Here is a 23,025-nt window from a genome sequence, read left to right on the forward strand (position 1 = left end):
AAATTCTTTAATTAAAAGTGCAGTTGGGTAGATTATATCATGTGAGTTTCCACAATGCACTCAGATCAGAGAGGAAATGTATAATTTAGCACAACAGGTAGACGCATAGACAAAAAAAAATCCCTAGGTTGCTCCATTCTGCCGAGTAAGGCTGCCTGGATATCAATACTAAGCTTGTGTTGAGTATTACTGTGTTAATGCATTTATAAATGGAGATATTGCCATAGACCCCAGCAAGCAGAAGCACATTAAATCACAGAATAATCTAATGAAATATTTATTCAAGTTTTTATTTTTTCCTTCGTCTGAAGTAGTCTGATGGATAGGGTTTCTCTGTAAGTTGTGCTCCTCAAAGAATAAAGAAGGAAGGAAGCACAGCTAGTTGGAACAAAGCATATTCATCAAACCAGAACTATACATTCCAGTTTTCCTTTATGAAGATGGAGCTTAAAGGCAACAGCACTGGTTAAACCAACCGTTGGTTTGTTAAAGCTGCTTTCTTCCTTTGATATTATGGAAGTACATGCACACATTTTCATATTACGTGTGCCTTATGGAAAGTGTCAAAGATCACGGCACTGCTGTAGGACAGCATCCCTCCTGGGGAAACAGATGGGAAAAATTCGCTTACATCCATAAACAGAGCTGTAGATACGACATGGACTGTACAGAAAGACCGAACTGTGTTAATATTACAGATTTAATAGACAGCTTTGGAACTTATTCCTTTTGACATTATTGCCTATTTACTAATGAAATGAACCAATATCATAAATGCCATGAAAGCTACACTCCGTTCCAGCTGTGCGTGTGACCTCTGAGTCACCTGAAAAACAATTCTCGGTCTCTGTGTAGTTTTGTGCAGTGATTCGATTGAACAAATCTAGAATAAAATCTCCTGTCAGAGTCTAGTGAGCGAAGGCCACCGAGCCAAGCTAATGCAGTAACAACACTCGCCTTGCAATCTTTAAACGTCTGTAAATATTGTAATAAGCAACAGGGCTTTCCTCATAAAAGATGCAGCAGCTCAACGGGTACTGACAGGCACTATGGGCCTTGACTTCAGGATGAGGAGTGCTGCCTCCCTCTCTCTCCTGCTCTTTTCTGTTGGTTTCCCAAGCAGATTGGCAATCTTAGATGGCAACAAGGCTGCGCTCTGCTGGAGGTTTGTATCTGCTCACCAGGCTCACCTGACTTTTATTCCGTCTCCGATTCCCTTTCCTTTAATACCTGCCCAGGAGAGCCTTTCAGATGGATTGATTTCCTGCACCAATGCAACATTCATTATTGCTTGCAGTATATTATACTTTCAGTTTGTTGGAAGTGCTGTTACACCATGACCTTTGTGGAATGTGTTTGCTGTAAATGGGTGCCCAGAATGGGAACAGAGATGGGAAAATGAGCAGTGAGGTCTAACTCATTAATAAAACCTCTAATGTTTTTGCATTTCATTAACTCAAGTAAATAAAGCTCTTTGGTCCTTCATTCTACATTTTCTGGACAGTGTTTGTGTTTCAAGGGATGGTGGTGATGCCATGGTGTTTTAAAAAGTTATATTGGTAAGTTGACTGTTTTGATGACAACCTATAATAATAATCGATGCGAGATGGAAGGCGATTTTAATTTGCGCTACTGGCTTTTTCCAGAAATTTTAAATGGAAGATTTTTGAGTTGAATTATTTTTGGCTGTTTTGTGGACACATTTCTTTTCTAAAGGTAGAGTTGGCAGAAGCGCGCTGCCTTCCTGCTCAGGCTCAAAGGTCAGAGCTATTTTCTTAGGCTTCTATCTCCCTCTATTTAGACTATCTATTTTGAATGGGCAGCTTTGCAGAGTGCCATTGCCTACAGAGCAGAGTGTACTCTTATGAGGGGGGAGGGGGGTTATAAAGGCACAGAGGGCGGAAAAGGGAGAGCGCGAGGAGGAGGGGGTTGGTGGTTTCTGTTAGAATAGCATGAGCTCTTTAATGTTGTGTTTGAGCCTGGCTGGGCACAGATTCATTTTAGAAGGAAAATGAAATAACAAGGGAGAGGGGAGAGAGGAGATTTTAATGCAATGTTTTGTGATAATCCCTCTCCATTTTGGAATGGTTCAGGAGAACTCATGCGATAAAGCCTTGTACAAGCCTGGAAAATAATAAGTTATTTGTCTTGTCTTATAGTACCGTGCCCTTGGAGGGCTTGCTAGCCCCCGTGTTTTGGACAAAAAACAATCACAGATTAGTCAAGCTGTCACATTTCTCTGATTGCCAAATCGTCGAGTCCTTGATATTGGTGTGAATGAACAATGCATTTATGTCTTACACGAATCTGCCTGAGAGTGCACGTGAACACAAAGCTTTGTGGATACTGGACTTGGTACTCTCACCTAATCCCCCCCCACTGTCATACAGCCCGGTGTGACAGAGAGCATTTGCACAGTTAGGATGGAACATGTATGAAGCGGGGCTCACGAGGCAAATGACAGACAGACACATGGCACAGAACAATGGATGTATGGACAGATGGATAAGTGTTTGTCAGAGATGCAGAAACAAATGGCAGCTTTTATCCCAAGGCGCTGGGAGAGCAGAGTGATGGTTCAGCTTGGGACATGGAGGATGCCTCTGACAGGCTGTTTGCCGTTTGGGCAACAGTGGATGGGATGGATTGAGGAGGAGCAGAGGCCAAGCTTGGCAGATAAAATAATCACCTGAAAGCTGCTGACATGAGAAAATCCCTCTAGTAACACTAGTAATATGTAATTCAATAATACCACTGCTACTTGTAATGTTAATTCTGTGCTGTCCAGAGGTGATTTCTTATTTTATGATTAGAATGCAAGCAGTAACAGCAAAACTGTTTATAATTAATGACAAAATATATTATGCGAAAAATGTTAGTATTTTGACAGCGTGAATAATATGGTAGTTTGCCACCCTAAGTGGGGATAAGCAGAACTATTAGCAGACCTTGTTTTCCACAGATATTAAGCAATCCTTGAAATTTAAGGAAGGCACATTTTAGATTGGAAAATGTCTAAGAATGCTGAAGTCCATGAGGGATGTGTGAAGATACATGCGGCTCAGCACGGTTATAAATAGATATTCTGTGGTATTTCCGAAAATAGGTTAAGCTGCCATCGCTGCACTGCTGGCATGGCATCACTGATTGCCTGCCAGCCTCCCCAAAAGACTGCTCCCGTACTGTGCTCAAAAGGAGGGAGAGACAGAGGGAGCATCTGTGGGCGACTGCAGGCCTCGTTTCCAGCGCCTTTCCATGCCTCCCCTCACACCCCGTCTCTTCCATCGCTCAGCCATCTCTCTCCACGCTCCTTCCATCCATCTTTCTCACTTAAGGAGTGATGCCGCAGCCAACAGTCTCTGTGCTCTATTGCCAGTGACATAAACTGGTCAGAGGCTTTGTACTAGAGATGTATCGCATCCATTTTTTGTGTGTGTTTGATACAAGCAAATTGCATGCCAGAATAGAAAGATGAGAGACAGAATTTGTGTTACTTTTCTGGTGATCAAATATTAATTTTGTAGAATAAGCAAAGTATATGGACTTTATATGAGTTCCATTATGGCATCTGATCTGTGGTACACTGTACAACGGTAGATCTGGCTTAATTAAAAAAGACTATCTATCTATCTATCTATCTATCTATCTATCTATCTATCTATCTATCTATCTATCTATCTATCTATCTATCTATCTATCTATCTATCTATCTATCTATCTATCTATCTATCTATCTATCTATCTATCTATCTATCTATCTATCTATCTATCTATCTATCTATCTATCTATCTATCTATCTATCTATCTATCCATTTAATGTGGTTACCAGGAAATACAGTACATCGAGGCAATTAACACCCCGGTGTCTGCTTGTTAGTCACACCATTAGTGTTAATTAATTGTCTCCTCCAGCTGCAGTGGTGATATGAGATAAATAAATAAAAGTTAGGACAATGACACAAATTATATTGTTGGCAAGCAGGGTATAAGTGAAAATGAGCTTTTGAAAGATGGAAAATAAAAAAACAGTATTCATTACCAGCGTCTTTATAAAGGCTTGTGTATATACATCAGTCTCGAAGAGGAGGTCACTGATTGCATCGTGACTACCTCCGGCACCACTTGCTGGACATGCAACGGAGCACCTTCTCTAAGAGACTGATTCAGCTTCACTGCCACAAGGACAGATACAGTATTGGACACATTTTATACTTACTTCACATTAACAAATTAATTTTCCAATGTGGGATAAATCAAGTGTATCTCATTTCATTAGGTTGCCCATGTACAGCGGTATACTGATAGAGAATGAATGTGTGAATGATTTCACCAGGTAGTGTTTTTTGCTCTCCTTGCATGTCTGTCTTTCTCATCCCTCTTTCAAACAGTCCATCCAAGCAACCTCCGTGCCTTTGAAGCGATGTCTTTTAAGGTACCTTTCAATTTGTAAAATCAAAGTGACTGAGAACCTGATCTGTCTCTTAGTCCATAGTCAGTTTGCAGCTGCCAGTCATCTATGATTGTGGCTTTGCTATGATCAATTGAGCTGTCTCAGAGGTTTAAATGCCTTTTAGTTTTAGACAGAGGACATGCATTTTTAGTAATATTGCATCAAATATGCCATACATTAAAGGGAAACTTTAAATACAAACGGTGTGGGCCAAAATGAAAGGGATTTTATGGTTTCCTTTCTTGTAGTCCTGTTTTCCTCTTTCAAGAGGTTGTTAGAGTACATGAAGAGGATGCAGTTTTCTGACTTTGACTCGGGCAGAGGGAGGTGGGGTGGGGGCACACAGAGTTATTGATTTCTGTAAATCCCTTGGCCGGAGCAGACTTGGCTCAGGGAGGGAAGCAGGGATGACAGGCTGGAGAGACGGGACTTGGCAGGTAAACTCTTGTTGCCCTCCCAGAAGTAACACGGCAGGAGGCAGTAAGTGTGAACCTACACATTATTTACAGCTCTGTGAAACTCTATCCATTAACAGTGTCAATTAGCTTGCTCATCAGGGATGCAGGGCACTGGACTACTATTTATAGATTGGACCATGGCTTTAATAGCAAAAGAGGGATGATGTACTCAGAGAGTCAACAAAAGTCAAGACTTACTTTAAAGGCTATAGAACAGTGGAGGATGCCAAAGTGCTGTATCATAAGTGTTATCCAGCCAAATATCAGGGATTCTGGCCAATTCTGGGGACGGGCTGCTGGTTGCAATCTGCCATGTCACCAACAAAACCTGCATTTGCTGCCAACTTTATAAAGTGGTTGTTGGAAATTCCTTTTTAATGCTAATACGTGTATATGTCATAAGTATGTTTGCCAACATGCAGATCAAATATAACATGGACATCTACAATTGGCACAAGTTCACTTAATAGCAAATATAACAAGCTGATAATTGAAGGATTTATGAGGTTTCTCTTCCAAAGTCTCTGTGAGTTGAGACTTTCCCGCTGCTAGCAATCCCTGTGTTTATGCTTGCAACTGATTGTAGGAGTCTTTCCTTTGCTTTTATTAAATAGTTGGATAACATTAAGGAGACGGCTGAATATTTGCATCCACAAAGAAAAGTACATTTATCTAAATGTCACAACAATCTCCAGATAGGTTGTTCTGAGTTTGAGCTTTAACCTCTATTATATGTTCATAAAAATGTGATTCATTTTCTCAATTTAAAAATGTATTGGAATGCATGATAGTAAACATACAAAGGAGCCTTGCATAATCTTACTGCCAACCTTACAATTCTGCAACAAGAAGTCTAGTGACAATTAAAGTGTTTAATTGCAACACACATTGCATAATTAAATATATTATAACTGAGGCATTATTATAATAAGACTTATAATTAATGTGAACAACATTTTCAGATAGTTTGTGATTATAAACAAACAAATACAAGTTCGTGACAATGATTTGACATGTCAGTTTTAATTATTTATGGTTTATTAGGGAATGAACTATTGATGTGTTGTAGTACGTTGAACTTTTTAACTCTCAAAAACACTTTGTATGTCTGCTTTATTTAAGGCTATAGTTCACAATGATAGTTTTAACACATTTATACAGTTATTCTGTCATAGAAAGATAGTCAGTCATGACTTACCAGCTGGAATATATATGAAGTACCACTTAAGCAACACTTATTCTAGTAAGTGACTGTGAAGGTATCAGTATACAGTGCGTGCCTGCATTGCTGTGATGGTTTCTATTTCCCTGTATTGATCATGAAACATATACTGAGCATTTCGGAAAGAATTAAATGTAATTGTCACACTCATTAGGCAATATATCACATGTACACACAAATACATGAATGCATGCACACACACACACACACACACACACACACACACACACACACACACACACACACACACACGAAATCCTTTGGGAGGTTCTGCCTATGGATCTGTTTGACCGCTTCTTGGAGGCTATAGTGTAGTCTATGTGAGCAAGTAGCAACAAATCAATGGCTGAGGTTCTTCTACTCAGGGGTCAGAGAGGATACCACGAGGGTGCAGGGGCTATTTGTTGCCTTCATGATAGACACCGATGCTCCTCAGTGCTCTGCAGTGTTCATCCTCCCCCAGCTCATAGTGAAGGTGTGATGGGAGGGTTAGTGAAGGAGGAAATGGAAAAGGATTTTGGAGCTGGGTGCAGCAGAGATGAAGGGTTACAGTTATTAGTGGAGGAGTGATGGAAGAGTGCACGAGGATTCAGGGTTAGGAGATGTTTACTGTGCACAGTTTCTGGTGCTATAGAAGGTGAATGTCTGACATAATTAAGGTTTACAGGTTAAAGAAGGCTACTGCTTTTATTACAATATCATTATGAGGCTCATTATTAAGCTGGGGCAGCAAAAATGTTGTTGTCAGAACAATGACTGAGACTGTTTTGAAAGGTCCCTGCCATCGCTAGCTGTTTTTCTTTGCCCTCTTTCAGCCTTCGCCCTAAGTATTGACATGATTGTTGTGTGTAAACAGATCAAGAAGTGTGGTTGTGTTTTTTTCAAAGATAAGAAAATGATTAGATAAACTAAAAGATTCTATGAGACCAGACTGATTACCCCCCTCGTGGTCAATCTGTGCCATAGAGCCTCCCGCCTAACCGACTGGCGATGATTCGGGTCATAATCACGTTTCATCCACGCCGATGATGTGCGTTTCAGCTACCGACCCTTCTGAAAGGCTCTCAGTTCCCTTAGAGCCCTGCATGGCAGTAAATGAAGTAAGCAAGTAATCTAGCCACAGTGATAGCGTTTTCCAAAGAGTGCAAATGATGTGTGAGCGAGCAGACAAGGCTGGTGCCAGGATTGGCTCAGTTTCTGCTACCTTCACACTTTCTGGCCAAGGAAATGCCACAGTGAGAGCAAGTTCACACTTTTTCATTACACTGGGGCAGCTTGGCTCCTCTGGGGCAAGGAGATGGAGAAAAGAGGGTATGAAAGGTGGAGTTTAAAAGAGAGAGGTTGTGGTTTAAACCGGGCCTGTCTCCTCGGAATTGCATTCATATTTGACGATTCTGCAGTACGCATTTTATGCCCACTGCCTATGTAGAAGTAGGGTGCTCGTATTCAGCTTACCAGCAGCTACCAGAGTGGCAGTGCAAATTACTAAATGCTGAGATTGTGAAAATTACAAAAGACGGAAACAAACACTTTAAGTAAAAGTTCCAGACTCATAGAAACATTCAGCAAAAATTCTAACAAATGATAAAAAAATAAAATAAAATAAGGGGATGTGACTTAAATTTGGGAGCTATTTTAGGTCAAACTTTAAAAAAAAGAACCCACAAAAATTAAACATAATCATAATAAAACAAAAGAGCCAAACATGAAAAAGCTGCATATATCCAGACAGAAATGTACCAAATTGAGAAACTTTTCATTTTGTATAGAAGAAGGAAGGCACAATGCAATAATATTCCAAGTATTATACTTCAACTTGCACTTAGACCAGTTACAATTCTGCACCAGGTTATTATAATTATGTTAGCTGAGGGAGTAAAACAAATAAAGCAAACTGTAAATTCAAATCATTTCAGTTTTATTTATACCGCGCCAAATCACAACGACAGTTTCCTCAAGGCGCTTTATATTGCAAGGTAAAGACCTACAATAACAAAGAGACATATTTCGAAATCATATTTACCAGGAAAAGTCTGTTTGCTGAGACTGAATTATTAATTCTAGATGACAAACTTGAATAAACTTGAATTTTCTCTAAAACAGTAAATTGAAAAAATATCCTCAAAGACTTTGTTTTGGGGGTTTGGTGGGGGAATTTTCTTGATACACAACTTTAATGCCACTACCAATAACAATAGCCAAAAACAAGTATTTTAAATGGCCAATGAAGTAACAGCAGTTTTCTTTTTTTTTTTTTTTTTTGGAAGTGTTTTCAAAGGAATCACTACTGGTCAGAGTATTTCTGGCTGACTAATTTAAAACAATATTTCTGAAAGAGTAAACAGATAGCTGGTCAAGGAACCAATCCAGCCATAGTATTCTCAGTAATATCTCAGTAATATTTTACTATCTTTTTAAAATTCTTTTTTATTTAGGTGTGTGAATTTTTTTGAGTGTTTCTACATTTGAGCTACTTATTATTCTTTACACCATAAAGGAAACATATGTGTGCTTTTGCAGGACTTCAGGAATGTATTTCATTGCCAAATAGACCTAAAGAGCACTAAAGGATGGCACAGCAGGAGTGCCTCCTGTGTCTCACAGACCCCGTGGACATACACTCGTGATTTCTACGACTGAGCAGGAACGCACTTCTTACTTACTGTCTTCCGTTCTCCCTCTGCCTCACGCGCTCCCTCCCTCTCTCCCATGTAACACTCTTTAATTACATGCCAATTCAGTGCAGAGGAGATGGAGAGACTCGGCCTTATTTCCCAGTACACACGTACCCCACTTAAAAATATATCATTAAGAAATGGGAGACCAGACACGGGGAGCTGCTGATGGAGATGAGAAGCTGGGAAAGACGAGAGGAGAAGAGGAATCTCTTCTCTTTGCAGCTGAAATCAATGTTTTAGACAAAGCTGTTTTAGGTTTCTGTCAGATGATGCAGAGGATCATCTCCTCGCAGTGGGAAGGCTTCCCCCATTGCTGTGTCAGCAGGCTCTGATTACAGTGGCTTTTTGTTGTATTTCAAACAATTTCATCATGCTCCCCCCCACTCACACTTTTGCACTTGGTATGCAACGCAGCGCTGGCAATTTGTACGTGTTTGGATTCCAATTATGGAGTTGTTAAAGCTTTTTCGCCTGTGGCCTGCAAATTCTTATTAAGCCATACATTAAAGAGCACAGAATCACATTTAAATGGAGTTCATGTTTCTCTTTTGTTTGCCAGTGTTGTGGTTGCTATTAATTTATTCGCAATGCCCTATGCATTACACATTAACAAATAAATCGCGTTTGTGATTGTAATGCAAAATACTTGTTTCTTATTCAGAGATGGGGCAAGCGTTTGTCAAGTAAACCAACAACAAGCCCAGAGAGAGTGAAAAAGAGAGAAAAACAAGCACCAAAATGGAACCATTCCCTTCTGCTACCCTCGCCCATTTAAGAAACAAACAAACAAACAAAGCCAAAACAACAACGTGTAACAGTCTGGGTATTGCGTCAAGTTCAAGCTAATGAGCAATACGAATTAAATGGTAGTGTGAGTGACTGAGGGGTTTAATTGGGGGACGCAGTTTGACACGATTATTTTTGGGGTAACTGGGACAGGTAAGGCACCATTAACGCTGTCAGAGACTTGAAAGATCACAACCTGCATACACGTTGCTGCTGTTTGTCTTTCATGCGATCATTTAGGCTATAGTGGTTAAATATTGTAATGAGGGTCAGCGCATCCGCAGTCATGAAGGCACATATCCACGTTACAGACACTTTAGGCAGCGAGGCAAAAAGAGGTCCAAATCAATGAATAGATCAGTGACTTTTATGACATTTTACCCTTCAGTGGAGAAACCATTGTTGTACAAGGGTCAGTAAAACTGTAAATACCGTACATGTGCTGTTCGGCTGTATTTATGCTTGTAGAGGGGCACAAAGAGTGGTGCATGGATGGGTAAAAGTGATCCCATCTGAAACAAGAACAACAGATTGAAATATTGTCTCTATGAAAACTCTTAATATATCACCACCCACTGAATATATTTGGCTGTTGAAATGAGATCCAAAATGCAGCGGCTGCTAATAAACCATATTCAGAGTGGCAGAAATATGATGCATGCTAACCCATATGAACCTTATTAATAGAACACAAGCAAATCTATTTATTCAGATAGTCAGGGGGAAAATGATTGCCTCATTTTTCCATCTGGCTTCTCTCCTCTCCTCTCCTTCCTGCACTGCATGCTGGGAGTGTGAGTGAATGGGTGTGTGAAGGTGTTTGGTGAGTGCATGGAGCGGCTGAGTGAGTTTGGGACGTTTGGACTGTTTTTTCCGGAAAACTTTGGGCTTTATGGGTGGTTAAAAGGTAAGGCAAGTTTATTTCATTGTGTTGTGTGAAGTGAAGAATTTTAGTTAATTGGCCAGTTTTACCTTGAGTCATGGCGTCCCTCCCCAGTGAGGGTTCGCCTCCCCTGTCTATTAGACATGGGGCCAGGGTGGTGGCATCCCAGCAGTACACCGTGGAGCAGGTTCTGCTAGCTGTTGGTGAACAGGTGGGCCTTGAGAATATAACTTATGGCTCTCGGGTGAACAAGGTTGTGATTGCTTTTCGCTGCTTGGTTCACCTGTTAGTTGAAAGGGGGATCATTCTGGATGATTTGTTTGTGGCTGTTTCGCCACTGTTTGTGCCATCTACGCGGGTCACCGTGTCCGGTGTCCCGCCGTTCATCCTGAATGAGCTACTAGAAAAGGAACTGACCCGCTTTAGAAAGTTTGCTAGCGGGTTCAGGGTTGTTCGTCTTGGCTGCAAAGACGCCAGACTGCAGCACGTTCAGTCACTAAGAAGGCAGGCCTTCATGTATCTGAACGATTTTTGTGAACGCACGCAAAGCTACTGGAAGCGTCTCACTGTCTTTTCTCTTTTTCTCCTCTTCTTCTCTCCGTCTTATATGGCAAATTTGAGAGTAGGTACACTTAACATTAATGGGGGTAGGGATAGGGAAAGGCGTGCAGTCGTGGAGCTTAGCAAGAACAAAAACATTGATGTGTTCTTTTTGCAGGAAACACATAGCACTATAGATAATGAGACAGAATCGGGAACGAGTTGGAATGGGCAGGCTTTTTTAAGTTATGGTACTAACCTCAATGCGGGTGTAGCAATTTTATTTTCTAGGTACCTTCAACTGTCACATGTTTCTGTCTGTGAGATAGAGCAGGGAAGGGCACGGGTAGTAAAAGCAACCATTAAGGGAATATCTTTTGCTTTTATGAATGTATACGCCCATAACTCAGCTGCGGGTTGTGTGCGATTACTTCGTAAAATTAATGATGAGTTATCAAAATTAAATAGTGGTTCAATAATAGTGGTGGGAGGGGACTGGAATTGCACAACCCACCCTTCAGTTGACAGAAACACAGGAGGGCCTCACCCACCTTCGGGCTCACTTTTGTCTACAATCATTCTTCAGAATGATTTGACTGATGTGTGGAGAAAGCTCCATCCCACAACCAGACAGTATACATATGTAAAAGTTTCTGAGAGCAATGTGAAGGCAGCTCGGCTTGATAGATTATACAGGGAGTGCAGAATTATTAGGCAAATGAGTATTTTGTCCACATCATCCTCTTCATGCATGTTGTCTTACTCCAAGCTGTATAGGCTCGAAAGCCTACCACCAATTAAGCATATTAGGTGATGTGCATCTCTGTAATGAGAAGGGGTGTGGTCTAATGACATCAACACCCTATATCAGGTGTGCATAATTATTAGGCAACTTCCTTTCCTTTGGCAAAATGGGTCAAAAGAAGGACTTGACAGGCTCAGAAAAGTCAAAAATAGTGAGATATCTTGCAGAGGGATGCAGCAGTCTCAAAATTGCAAAGCTTCTGAAGCGTGGTCATCGAACAATCAAGCGTTTCATTCAAAATAGTCAACAGGGTTGCAAGAAGTGTGTGGAACAACCAAGGCGCAAAATAACTGCCCATGAACTGAGAAAAGTCAAGCGTGCAGCTGCCAAGATGCCACTTGCCACCAGTTTGGCCATATTTCAGAGCTGCAACATCACTGGAGTGCCCAAAAGCACAAGGTGTGCAATACTCAGAGACATGGCCAAGGTAAGAAAGGCTGAAAGACGACCACCACTGAACAAGACACACAAGCTGAAACGTCAAGACCGGGCCAAGAAATATCTCAAGACTGATTTTTCTAAGGTTTTATGGACTGATGAAACGAGAGTGAGTCTTGATGGGCCAGATGGATGGGCCCGTGGCTGGATTGGTAAAGGGCAGAGAGCTCCAGTCCGACTCAGACGCCAGCAAGGTGGAGGTGGAGTACTGGTTTGGGCTGGTATCATCAAAGATGAGCTTGTGGGGCCTTTTCGGGTTGAGGATGGAGTCAAGCTCAACTCCCAGTCCCACTGCCAGTTTCTGGAAGACACCTTCTTCAAGCAGTGGTACAGCAAGAAGTCTGCATCCTTCAAGAAAAACATGATTTTCATGCAGGACAATGCTCCATCACACGCGTCCAAGTACTCCACAGCGTGGCTGGCAAGAAAGGGTATAAAAGAACAAAAACTAATGACATGGCCTCCTTGTTCACCTGATCTGAACCCCATTGGGAACCTGTGGTCCATCATCAAATGTCAGATTTACAAGGAGGGAAAACAGTACACCTCTCTGAACAGTGTCTGGGAGGCTGTGGTTGCTGCTGCACGCAATGTTGATGGTGAACAGATCAAAACACTGACAGAATCCATGGATGGCAGGCTTTTGAGTGTCCTTGCAAAGAAAGGTGGCTATATTGGTCGCTGATTTGTTTTTGTTTTGTTTTTGAATGTCAGAAATGTATATTTGTGAATGTGGAGATGTTATATTGGTTTCACTGGTAAAAATAAATAATTGAAATGGGTATATATTTGTTTTTTGTTAAGTTGCCTAATAATTATGCACAGTAATAGTCACCTGCACACACAGATATCCCCCTAAAATAGCTCAAACTAAAAACAAACTAAAAACTACTTCCAAAAACATTCAGCTTTGATATTAATGAGTTTTTTGGGTTCATTGAGAACATGGTTGTTGTTCAATAATAAAATTATTCCTCAAAAATACAACTTGCCTAATAATTCTGCACTCTCTGTATATCAACCAGATGTATAATAGTAGACTAGTTAAAGCAGAGATTTCACCTGTTGGTTTTTCTGATTTCTGGTGCCACTGGAAACAAAGGAAAACGGACTTTTGCAATTTGGCTCAATAGTGGGAGGTGGGGAAAACACAGATTAAGCTTTTTTGTCACCAATACACATCACATGCAACGGCTACTGTTAAAGACTACTTTGAGGACTTAGAACGAGAGCTCAAGAGGCTAGAGACTGAGATTATAAGTGGGACAGATAATACAAATAATACCTGGGACAGCAGGAGGAAGGCTTTGAGCAAGTTTCTTCACGAAAGAGCAAAGGGTGCTCTTATTAGGACTCGGATTTCTACTATTAAAGAAATAGGTGCCCCAACAAGGTTCCTTTTTAAGCTGGAGAAAAGGGTTCGAGAGTCACACCAAATGTTGCACTTAAGGCTTCCAAATGGGAAGGTGATATCTGACTCAGTAGAAATGAGGAAGCTTGCCATTGACTTTTATGCCAGCCTCTTTAGTGCTGACACGTGTGACCCTGAATGTGTGACGAAGATGCTGGTGGGGCTGCCACGGCTGGATGAGGCTGAATCGGCTGTGCTGGAGTCTATTTCCTTTGAGGAGATGTCTTCAGCGGTTCAACAACTCAATGGTGGTCGGTCATCAGGAGTTGATGGTCTTCCTGTGGAATTTTACCAGGAATTCTGGTCGCTTCTAGGAGAGGACATTCATGAGGTTTTCACATACTGTATGACCACTGGGATCTTGCCAACAAGTTGCACAAGGGCAGTTTTGACTTCACTGCCAAAGAAAGGGGACCTGGGCTTGCTCAAAAATTGGAGGCCTGTCTCTTTGCTTTGTACGGACTACAAGATTCTTGCAAAATGTCTTTCTAACAGGTTGAAGACCTGTATTGACATGATTGTTGATGTGGATCAAGCATACTGTGTCCCTGAAAGAACTATTATGGACAACTTGTTTTCAATTCGAGACATTATTGATCTGGCCAAGCTCAAGGACTTGGATGTGGGGTTTTTATCTCTGGATCAAGAAAAAACTTTTGATAGAGTGGATCACCACTATTTGTTTAAAACTTTAGAAGCTTTTGGGTTTGGGAACATTTTCATTTCTTGGATCCAATTGTTGTATTCAAATGCTGCTGTCATGTTAAAGGTGGGGGGAGGGTTAAGTCGGCCTGCTCCAGCTCAGAGGGGCATCAGGCAGGGATGCCCTCTTTCTGGTATGTTGTATACGCTGGCCATTGAACCCCTTTTACACCATCTTAGATAGGGACTCTCAGGTTTTACCTTTGACGAAGCAGGAAGTCCAGTAAAATTGTCAGCTTATGCTGATGATGTTACGGTTTTTATAACCGGTCAAAGTGATATTGAAACACTCAGACAGACACTGGACTTATATGACCGAGCATCCTCCGCGAAGGTTAACTGGTCAAAGTGTGAAGGTTTCATTTTGGGAGGGTGGGTTGATAAAGAGGAGCCAGTGTTACCGGCAGAATTACAGTGGAACAGGGAGGGACTGGAGTGTTTGGGAGTGTTTTTGGGAACTGATGCTTTTCAGGGGAAGAACTGGGAGGGTGTTGTTGAACACATTGCTGCCCGGTTGTCTCGATGGACTTGGGTCCTGCCGGAGTTGTCTTACAGGGGAAGGACTTTGGTTGTTAACAACTTGGCCGCTTCTGTACTCTGGCACCATGCCGCTGTTGTTGAACTTCCAGCCTCTCTTATCAAGGGGATACAAAAAAGACTGGTTACTTTCTTTTGGGGAGGGTTCCACTGGATCAGGTCTGCTGTGCTGTCTCTCTCTGTGTCAGAGAGGGGGTCAGAGTTTGATTGACCTTTGCAGCCGTATCACAGCGTTCCGTCTTAAGACAGCACAGCGAGACTGTTCTCAATTTTTGGTGATGTTGGTGAGGAGCCTCTTTTTTACAATCCCTTGGTGCCAAGTAAGATGCTCAGCACTGCTAGTGTGCAGAGGTTCCTCATAAATGCTGGCCCTACCAAGCTGGTGGGCCTGAGGATGGCGGGGCATTGGAAAACGGCTGCCAAGTTGGCTCAGGAGACTGGGATCCGGTCTCTGTGATTTCTGGAGAAGCTGGTGGAAGAAGCCATGGGTGGTCTTCCTGGACTCGTAAGGGCTGCGCTGGGGACTCGCTCTGCGGGTGGTCAACCAAATTCAGCTGACTTTCCTTCGCTGTCTCTTTGTGCCGCAGTGGGAGGATGAGGAGGGAGGCTCTCTTCTTTCCTTTCTAACACCTGTTCCTGGTGACCTGTCAAAGATCTCTAAGAAGGCTATATACGAGGTGGCTGTAAAGGTGCTGAACAGGGGATTGTTGGCTGGTGTTCTGGAGTTGAAGTGGTCAGGTGTGTTGGCTCCTGGGTCATCTCCAAGGGGCAGCTGGAGGTCCCTGTACAAAACTCCCATGGAGAAACGCAGTGCGGATCTCCAGTGGAGAATAGTGCATGGGGCCGTGGCTACGAACAGACACGTGGCACATATGGATCCACGAACAGGGAACCACTGTCCTTTCTGTCTGACTGAGGAAACACTGCAGCACCTGTGGCTAGGTTGTTCCAGGCTAGCTGGCCTTTTTTTTTATTGCTGCGGCAGTGGCTTGCTGGCCTTGGGAGTATTTTGGAGGAGGGTCTCTTTATCCTGGGTCCGAGGTACTCTGCAGTGCAGCGTAGGAAGGTTGGCTTGATTAATTTTTTAATAAGTCAGGCGAAGATGAGTATATGGCTCACAAGGAGGAACAAAATGAAGGGAACAGGATCTGTTAATTTAAGAATTATGTTTAAAGGGTTAGTAGGTGCACGTTTGAAAGTAGAGTTTGTTTATTACAAGATGGTGTCCAACATTGTAGAGTTTGTCCCTATTTGGGGCATTAATGGAGTTTTGTGTAATATCACTGATGATGATTTAGTTTTGAATTTTTGAAGAAAGCCGAATGGAGTGTCTTCTGGTTTTGTTTTTCTTTTTTTGTGTTTATTGTATTTGGGTGGGGTTGATGGTGGGAGGGGAGGGTTGTTCATATGTTGATTTGGCATTCATTTTCGGTTATGGTTGTGAGTTGAAGTATTGATTTAATAAAGGTGTGTTAAAGGTCAAAGGTCTCTTCTCTTCTCTTCTCTTCTCATGTGCAGTTAATTCCACAGATGTGTGTATGCTTTGGTTCTAGATCAATGTCTCATAGTTGGGCATCAGCCCAAGAGTTTTAACGGCCTGTCCTGTCTTTTCTTTTCTTTTTTTTTGGCAGCATCTCTTTCCTTTAGCCATCCCTAAACTATTACATCCCTTCTTCTCTCCTTTTCCACCCCACTCAATACTCCCCTGCAGTCTTGTTTCTTTTGTCTCCGCTGCTGTCACAGCCTCTCAGGGTGAGGACACTGGCCAGGCTGCTAAGAGCTTTGAACAGGACATGGCACTAGTGTTGGGGAAGCTGGGCAGGCTTGGCTATTCATCCAAATAATGCTCTTTGCATCTCCTACTTTTTTTTTTTTTGCTGTGGTTGGCTCTTCTTTCTCCCCTTGCCATCATCGAAAATTTTCTACATGTAGCCTTGTGTCTTGCATGGTTGCCTGTTTCTATTAACTTGCTCTGTTTAGTCTAAGAGATGTTTTCAATGGGTTTTCAGTAACTCAGGAGACCTTCAGCACAGATTTGGTTCTTTAATTGTGTTTAATTGCGTGCTTGGTAATTGTCCAATTCCTTCAGTTCATTCTCATTAATGTACCAGTTTCTTTAGCTGATATTTCTTGCAAATGGCTGTGTCATTTTGCATTGTGTGCATAATTTATGTGTAAGTGTTGTTCTGACTTTGATCTTTGTGTTGCAGGTTGTGCATTTCTCACCTACTGCGCCCGAGAGTCGGCCATAAAAGCCCAGAACGCCCTCCACGAACAGAAAACACTGCCAGGGGTAAGTGTCTGCCTCTCTCTCCACCGCTTTTCACCTTCTTTCTTTTCTCTCTATGGTGGTCAGCCATGCCACCTGCACCCGGCTGCACATCAGCCGGAATTCTCCTTGTACAGTGTCAGAGATGAAAAACACTTTAGAAAGCAATTAAATCAATAGCTCAGCCTTTTGAAGGCCCGGTTTAAACTTTTTCATGTGTCTGTTCTCAAGGGGATATTGCCAGCATTGATCAGACCCACTCTGCCTCATACTTTTGAAGTAATAGCATAGAATGACATAGAAATAGAAAGCTCTGCATTTCTGGAAAGTCAAAAAGACAACGTGAAACGGAGTGTAGGTTTTAGTTTCGTTTGTATTTGTTGAGGCAAACAAAAGTTTGCACACATTTTTATTTCGCAGGGATAACATTTTGATGTACATTTATATGCACGTATGCATTAGTGCAAAGCTTTTGTGTGAGTTTGTTCCTATGTTCCAACAGTGTAGGTGGATTGAGTGTCAACGCTGACATTATGTCATGTGTCCTGCCCTCTACATGCTCTGTCCAGGTAGCGCCCTCGCCACACTGGTCTAAACCAAATATTTCTAGTAGCCAGAATATGGCTGAGGCAGAATATCTTCTCTGTTGTGCTACATGTGGGCAACTTTGGACAGAAGCCCTGCCTGATTCTTCCAACAATGTCTGAAAGCCATATGAGAAAACAACCAGAGAGATGCTAATAATACGGGAGTGGGCAGAAGTGACTATCACAGAGGTAGTGCTGCTTCATGCGGTCAAGACTGCATCGGGACAGTTCACTAGCTGGGCCCGCGCCCTCAATTCAGGTTTGACAGCGTTTTGTCATAGATAAAGGCGAATGGCTTAAATATGAATTGAACTGCGGTTTGGGGAAGGCCTCAGAGGGGACTGGCGACGGCTCCCGGGCCTGGCAGATCCCCATGTACTAATGAGAAGTGAAGAAGTAAAAGAATTGAAAAGGGGCAGGGAGGGTGGGGCACAAAAACGAGAACGAACAGCTCATAGAGCTGGGGGGTCATATATAGATGAGAACCGGAAGGGGCGTGTTTAGAGGCGTGGTTCCGCTTCTGAAATTTAGATAATTTATCTCCAATTTTTTTTAAGTTTTTTTTTAGCTCTGTTCAGTTATGTGTTACAAAAGGCAGATTTGAGTCTTGATTTCTTGATTTTCCACTAAGTTTTTCCTCCCACGGCTCGGAGCCATTAATAACTGGAGGGGCATCCATAAGGGCTGATGTGCTATTAGTATTAAATAGAGGATGTGGCTGAATGTATAAAGGAGAGATACAAGTCCTCATGCCCCTTTGTTCAAAGCAAAGAGAAGACCTCCAAATCACCTGGGCTCAGTCAGGTTTAACAGTCACCTTAATGGAGAGCTATAAACAGCCCCAGTTAATAGTAACAAAATAAAAAATCTTATGATTGTACAGCTGTATTTATAAATTTAGCAAACTCAGACAAAGAGTCTGAAAGTTTGTCCTTTCATGTTTGCGCGCGCACACACACACACACACACACACACACACACACACACATTCACTGGCTGCTGAAGTTGCCGTGTATCACATGTGAGAAATAAAACCCTTTTCTTGTACCTTTCATTCCTACTTTAGCCCTCCTGATGATTTTCCCCTTTACCCCACCCAGTCCTATCCACCCCACATCCTTCTGTCTCCCCCGCTCCCACTGCTCCACTGCTGCTGCTCTCCCTGAGACAAAGCATGTCATAGAAATGTAACAGGCAGACGCTGATGGGTGTCAGGCTGAGGGTGCTTTACTCTTCCCTTCAACTTCACTCACACACACAAACACCACTGGTCCAAGGAAGCACAGGCAGTGCATGCTGTATACTCTACTGGCCATAAGTAAAACAGTAGCTACAGGGACACTGGTGTGCACCAGTGTCCCTAATCATCCTGTATGCATGGTCAGGTTTAGGAAGAGTAACTTTCATTTACATTATAGAACATTGTGCACATCATAGGAAGAAAATCCATGCTGCAGTGTGTGTGTTTGACATGTGCCTGCCTCTCATAGCTTTTACCGTCCTCTCTTGAGCCTCGCTGCTCTTAAATCTTTTGCGATATGACCCCTGTTGCTTCGCTGCTTGATGGTAAGTAGATATGCCAGTTGTTTGTTTGCAAAATCCTGCTTGATATGCAGTTTGCCAGGGGCTATGGTATAATTAATGTAAACTAGGAATTCTCCCGAGATGGGTTATGAGGTATTAACGTCTGCGTTTTGTCATTATCCCCTGCATCGCTGCTCTCGAGCGTTTCAGTTTGACCAGTGTGGCTACCCATCCATATTTGCTGTTTTAAATGCCTGAATTGGAATTAATGCCAAACCACCAAAATCCTACTGGACTTTACTTTTTGCAAATGACTAGAACCGTGCATGGAAATTGTACAACCTAACTAGCTTTTCTACGCCTCGAGCAGGGCCGACAAACAAGCACCCCCACGTACACACATGACCGCAAAGACACGGACACCAGCATTCACATACTTGAATTTCATGAGATGGACTGTTTTGAATTTTGGGTAAGTGTATAATTCAAACTCTGTGTATGTTGTAATGTCCTTGAGCAAAGTGCTGAATCTCTGACCTCTACTTTGCTTTTCCTGCTGAGAGGGGGAACGCAAACTGACTTGAAACTTGTAACTTGTAGGAGATTTTTATTCCAGTTTGATTTTGAAACCACCCCTATTTACTGGTTCCTTATTCAAAGGTATAAGACTCTGCAAATTTAGCAAACCTGTGCGTACTTTGGCAAAAGCCAAGCAAATGTTGAATTCGTAATGGGCACTATTAATCTACTGTGTTCTCAGCCATATGTTTTTCTGGTGTTAGTAGTTGCTCAAGGTCAAAATTTCCTTCTAACAAAATCTAGATTTCTTTGTATCTCTGTGTAAATAGAGTTTCTATGCAGGAGAATTTTACTTTGTAAAACAATGAAAGACAGAAGAGTACAAAATCTTATTACAGTACTGACCATGACTAAAAAGCAGGTGGATAATAAAAGTATTAAACCTTCAGGTTAATTCAGGTTTACACTTTTATTCCAGTGTTTACATTTTAGCTTTACAAAAAGCTATAATTATGGCTTATTCATATTTCATATCTAAACACTCGCTGAGTCACACACAAAAAACCCAGTGTTATTAGGAAGAAGTGCTAGTGTTCTTGGATGTTATTATCTGTGTCCCCCTGTTACACATTAGCTGCTGAAAGGAACAGTATGGCCTAATGGAAGTGTACTGGACTGGAATATAGATTCCTGCAGTGAAGTGTGATGGGAACCTCGGGGACACGAGTGCCTGACATAAGTTTGGCCACAGAATAGGAGAACCTCTGACAGTTTACCAGGTGTGTGCCGCTTGGCTCTATTAGTCGTGTGTGTTTGTGTACATGTGGTAAGCTGGCTTTGCACTGCTGCCAGTTCTGTGTATATACAGATAGCAATGTATAAAGGTGGGACGAAAAACATGCGCACATGGCGGTGTGCCCTGATTGCATACCCCCCAATGACAGCGAGTCTGGAATATATTTGTGTGCCGCTGATGGAGAGACATTTAATTTTCTAACATATACCAAACTAGTGAGCTTTTGAGTATGTGACTGTTCAAGCATGTCCTATCAGTATTTCTTTCCAAGCCAACTGAAATATAAATATCCCCTGATGGCCACTAAAATGTTTTCTGATGACTCTTTATGGCAGTTAATGCCCACTTCCTACCGCAAATGGTGAGTATACTTGTGAGTTTCACAGCTCCCTACACAAGTCTGCAGGAGATTTACTCCTCCCAGCTTAGCATCATGACAAAATCCCGCATCCCTCACACTATCCGCCCACCCATCCCCCTCCCTGTCTCCATCCTCCACCTCCCCCAACTCTCCTAAAACTCTCTGTCCTCTCACTGCAACTCCTCAAATCCAACAGATCCAAGAAATAATCTCAGTCGCAGACTAGCAAGTCTACCTACTGTTGCATAGAACAAATCACGCTGCCGTCCCTTTTTTTGGGCTAGCACCGTGTATAACGGTGATTGTCTTTGAGAGGCATTGGTGGAAATATGTTTGCTGCATGCATTCAGTCCTAGTATTAGTACAGCTCGACCTGGGGGGAGTGTAAGCGGCTGGCAGTGATTCAGGAGGCAGGTTTATGGAAATAGCAGCCACATTAAAAACCCAATGAGAGCAGGGGGAAGATTATGCTCCGGCACACACATGTAGCCTCCTGCAATGTCAACACTAGTAGATATCCTCCCTCTCGATTGCTTTCCTCTGTCTCCATTTCTGTCTCTTCTGCTCCCTCACTGTTGCGCTCTGCCCTCTGCTATATACATATCTGCACTGTTAGTCTTCTGTGTGAGTTTGCTGTGTTTGCTGCTACAACTACACATGTTTCTTTTCCAAATATTTATTTATAAGTGACTTATGTATGTATGTATGTATATATATGTATATATTGTACTATTCTTAGTTAGCGTATTGTCTGTCTTGTCTTAATGTTGGTTTAAAATGGAGCACTGTAACAAAAAATAATTTCCCCCAGGGATCAATAAAGTATTCTGATTCTGATTCTGATTCTGAGTGCACACGGATGCAGTCTGTTTCTATATGTGTGTTTGTATGTGTAATTGTGTGTACATGCCGCTGCTCACCTGAACCATAACAGCATGAGAGAGGAGTGAGAAGCAAAGCGTGGTTATATTGTGGAGAATGGCTGAGCTGGTACTGGGGAAATGAGGCTGGCTCCACCATGCTGCAAATGGCCCATCTTTACTTCATTGGGTTTTATTCATACACGTATATGCACAGACACACACATAACATATTTACCTATGCTTACTAATGCATCCTATCCACCTGTTTATTGTCTACAGCCAAGGCTTGCTGTGTGCTGCCTGGCTGCTGCAAAGGCTGAATAATTCAATGCTACACTACGTAGTGTGTTCACATTGGTGACAAATTAAGAAAAAAAAACTTGAACCCTTGACCCTGTAGTTAGGGGATTTGGTAGCTGTGTTCTGCTGTCATGGTTCGGCTCCACATGGCCCCTCAGTGGAACAGCTTATTGAAAATCTAAAGAACATCACGTTGGCTTCATGCCTTTAGGTTATAATGAAACACGTCTGACCTGATGGAAATGCTCTCTTCAAGAATGGCATGTGCCTTTCACAATCAGCAGATCTGAATCCAAATGAACCCCTACAGGGGTTTTTGCATATAACACACTCCACTAGAGTTGCAGTGATTTGTAGAATTGTAAGACGCATTAATGCTGTTTCAGTGGCATGTGGGAGAGCTGCTTGTGAGAACACAAAGATGCATTCAGATCAGAACCGAGCTGGTCTTTGCCCTGCCTGCTCTGCAGTACAAAATGTGTGTGATGTCAGATTGTGCCACTATGTACAAAGCTAATATTCAGTTCTGCTAGTTTTTGGGAGTCACGTGTGCCTCCTGCACACTCTGTCCAGGTTCCTCCCTCGCCTAAACCACATCAAGTATTTCCAGAGGTGCAGAGATCTCTGAAATGGAGCGCTTCCTGCTTTCCTGCTGTGCATTACATGTGAGAAAGGATAAGTGTGGAAAATATCGTGACCTGAGTTCGCCCGTGAAAGAGTTTTTCCTTTAATATGTCACCCCTCCGTACATGAATGTAGTGTACTGGCTGGTTGTGTATGTGCTGTATGTGACTGTGCTGAGTGGGTGAGGGTGGGGGTGGATATAGAGCAGACTGGTCAGCATGAAGCCAATCGGTGCTGGCAGGATTGGAGACCTTGTAGTCAGGGAAAGGGG

The 23,025-nt window shown here is 42.3% G+C and overlaps 1 protein-coding gene across 18 annotated transcripts in view; it reads left to right on the plus strand.

Annotated features, from left to right (window-relative positions):
* celf5a (cugbp, Elav-like family member 5a) overlaps window positions 1–23,025 on the plus strand; it is a 194,749-nt gene that overhangs the window by 4,631 nt on the left and 167,093 nt on the right. For 17 of the 18 annotated variants that reach the window (XM_082525565.1, XM_082525558.1, XM_082525560.1 and 14 more), the window contains one exon: window positions 17,122–17,204. In XM_082525565.1, coding sequence (XP_082381691.1) covers window positions 17,122–17,204 — 83 coding nt within the window. Of the gene's footprint in view, window positions 1–10,317; window positions 10,503–17,121; window positions 17,205–23,025 lie in introns of those variants that run through there. The other variant, XM_082525566.1, reaches the window with a different exon arrangement.

The sequence above is a fragment of the Aulonocara stuartgranti genome (genome assembly GCF_965226115.1).
Source record: "Aulonocara stuartgranti genome assembly, chromosome: 23".
In the NCBI taxonomy this organism is placed as follows: domain Eukaryota; kingdom Metazoa; phylum Chordata; class Actinopteri; order Cichliformes; family Cichlidae; genus Aulonocara; species Aulonocara stuartgranti.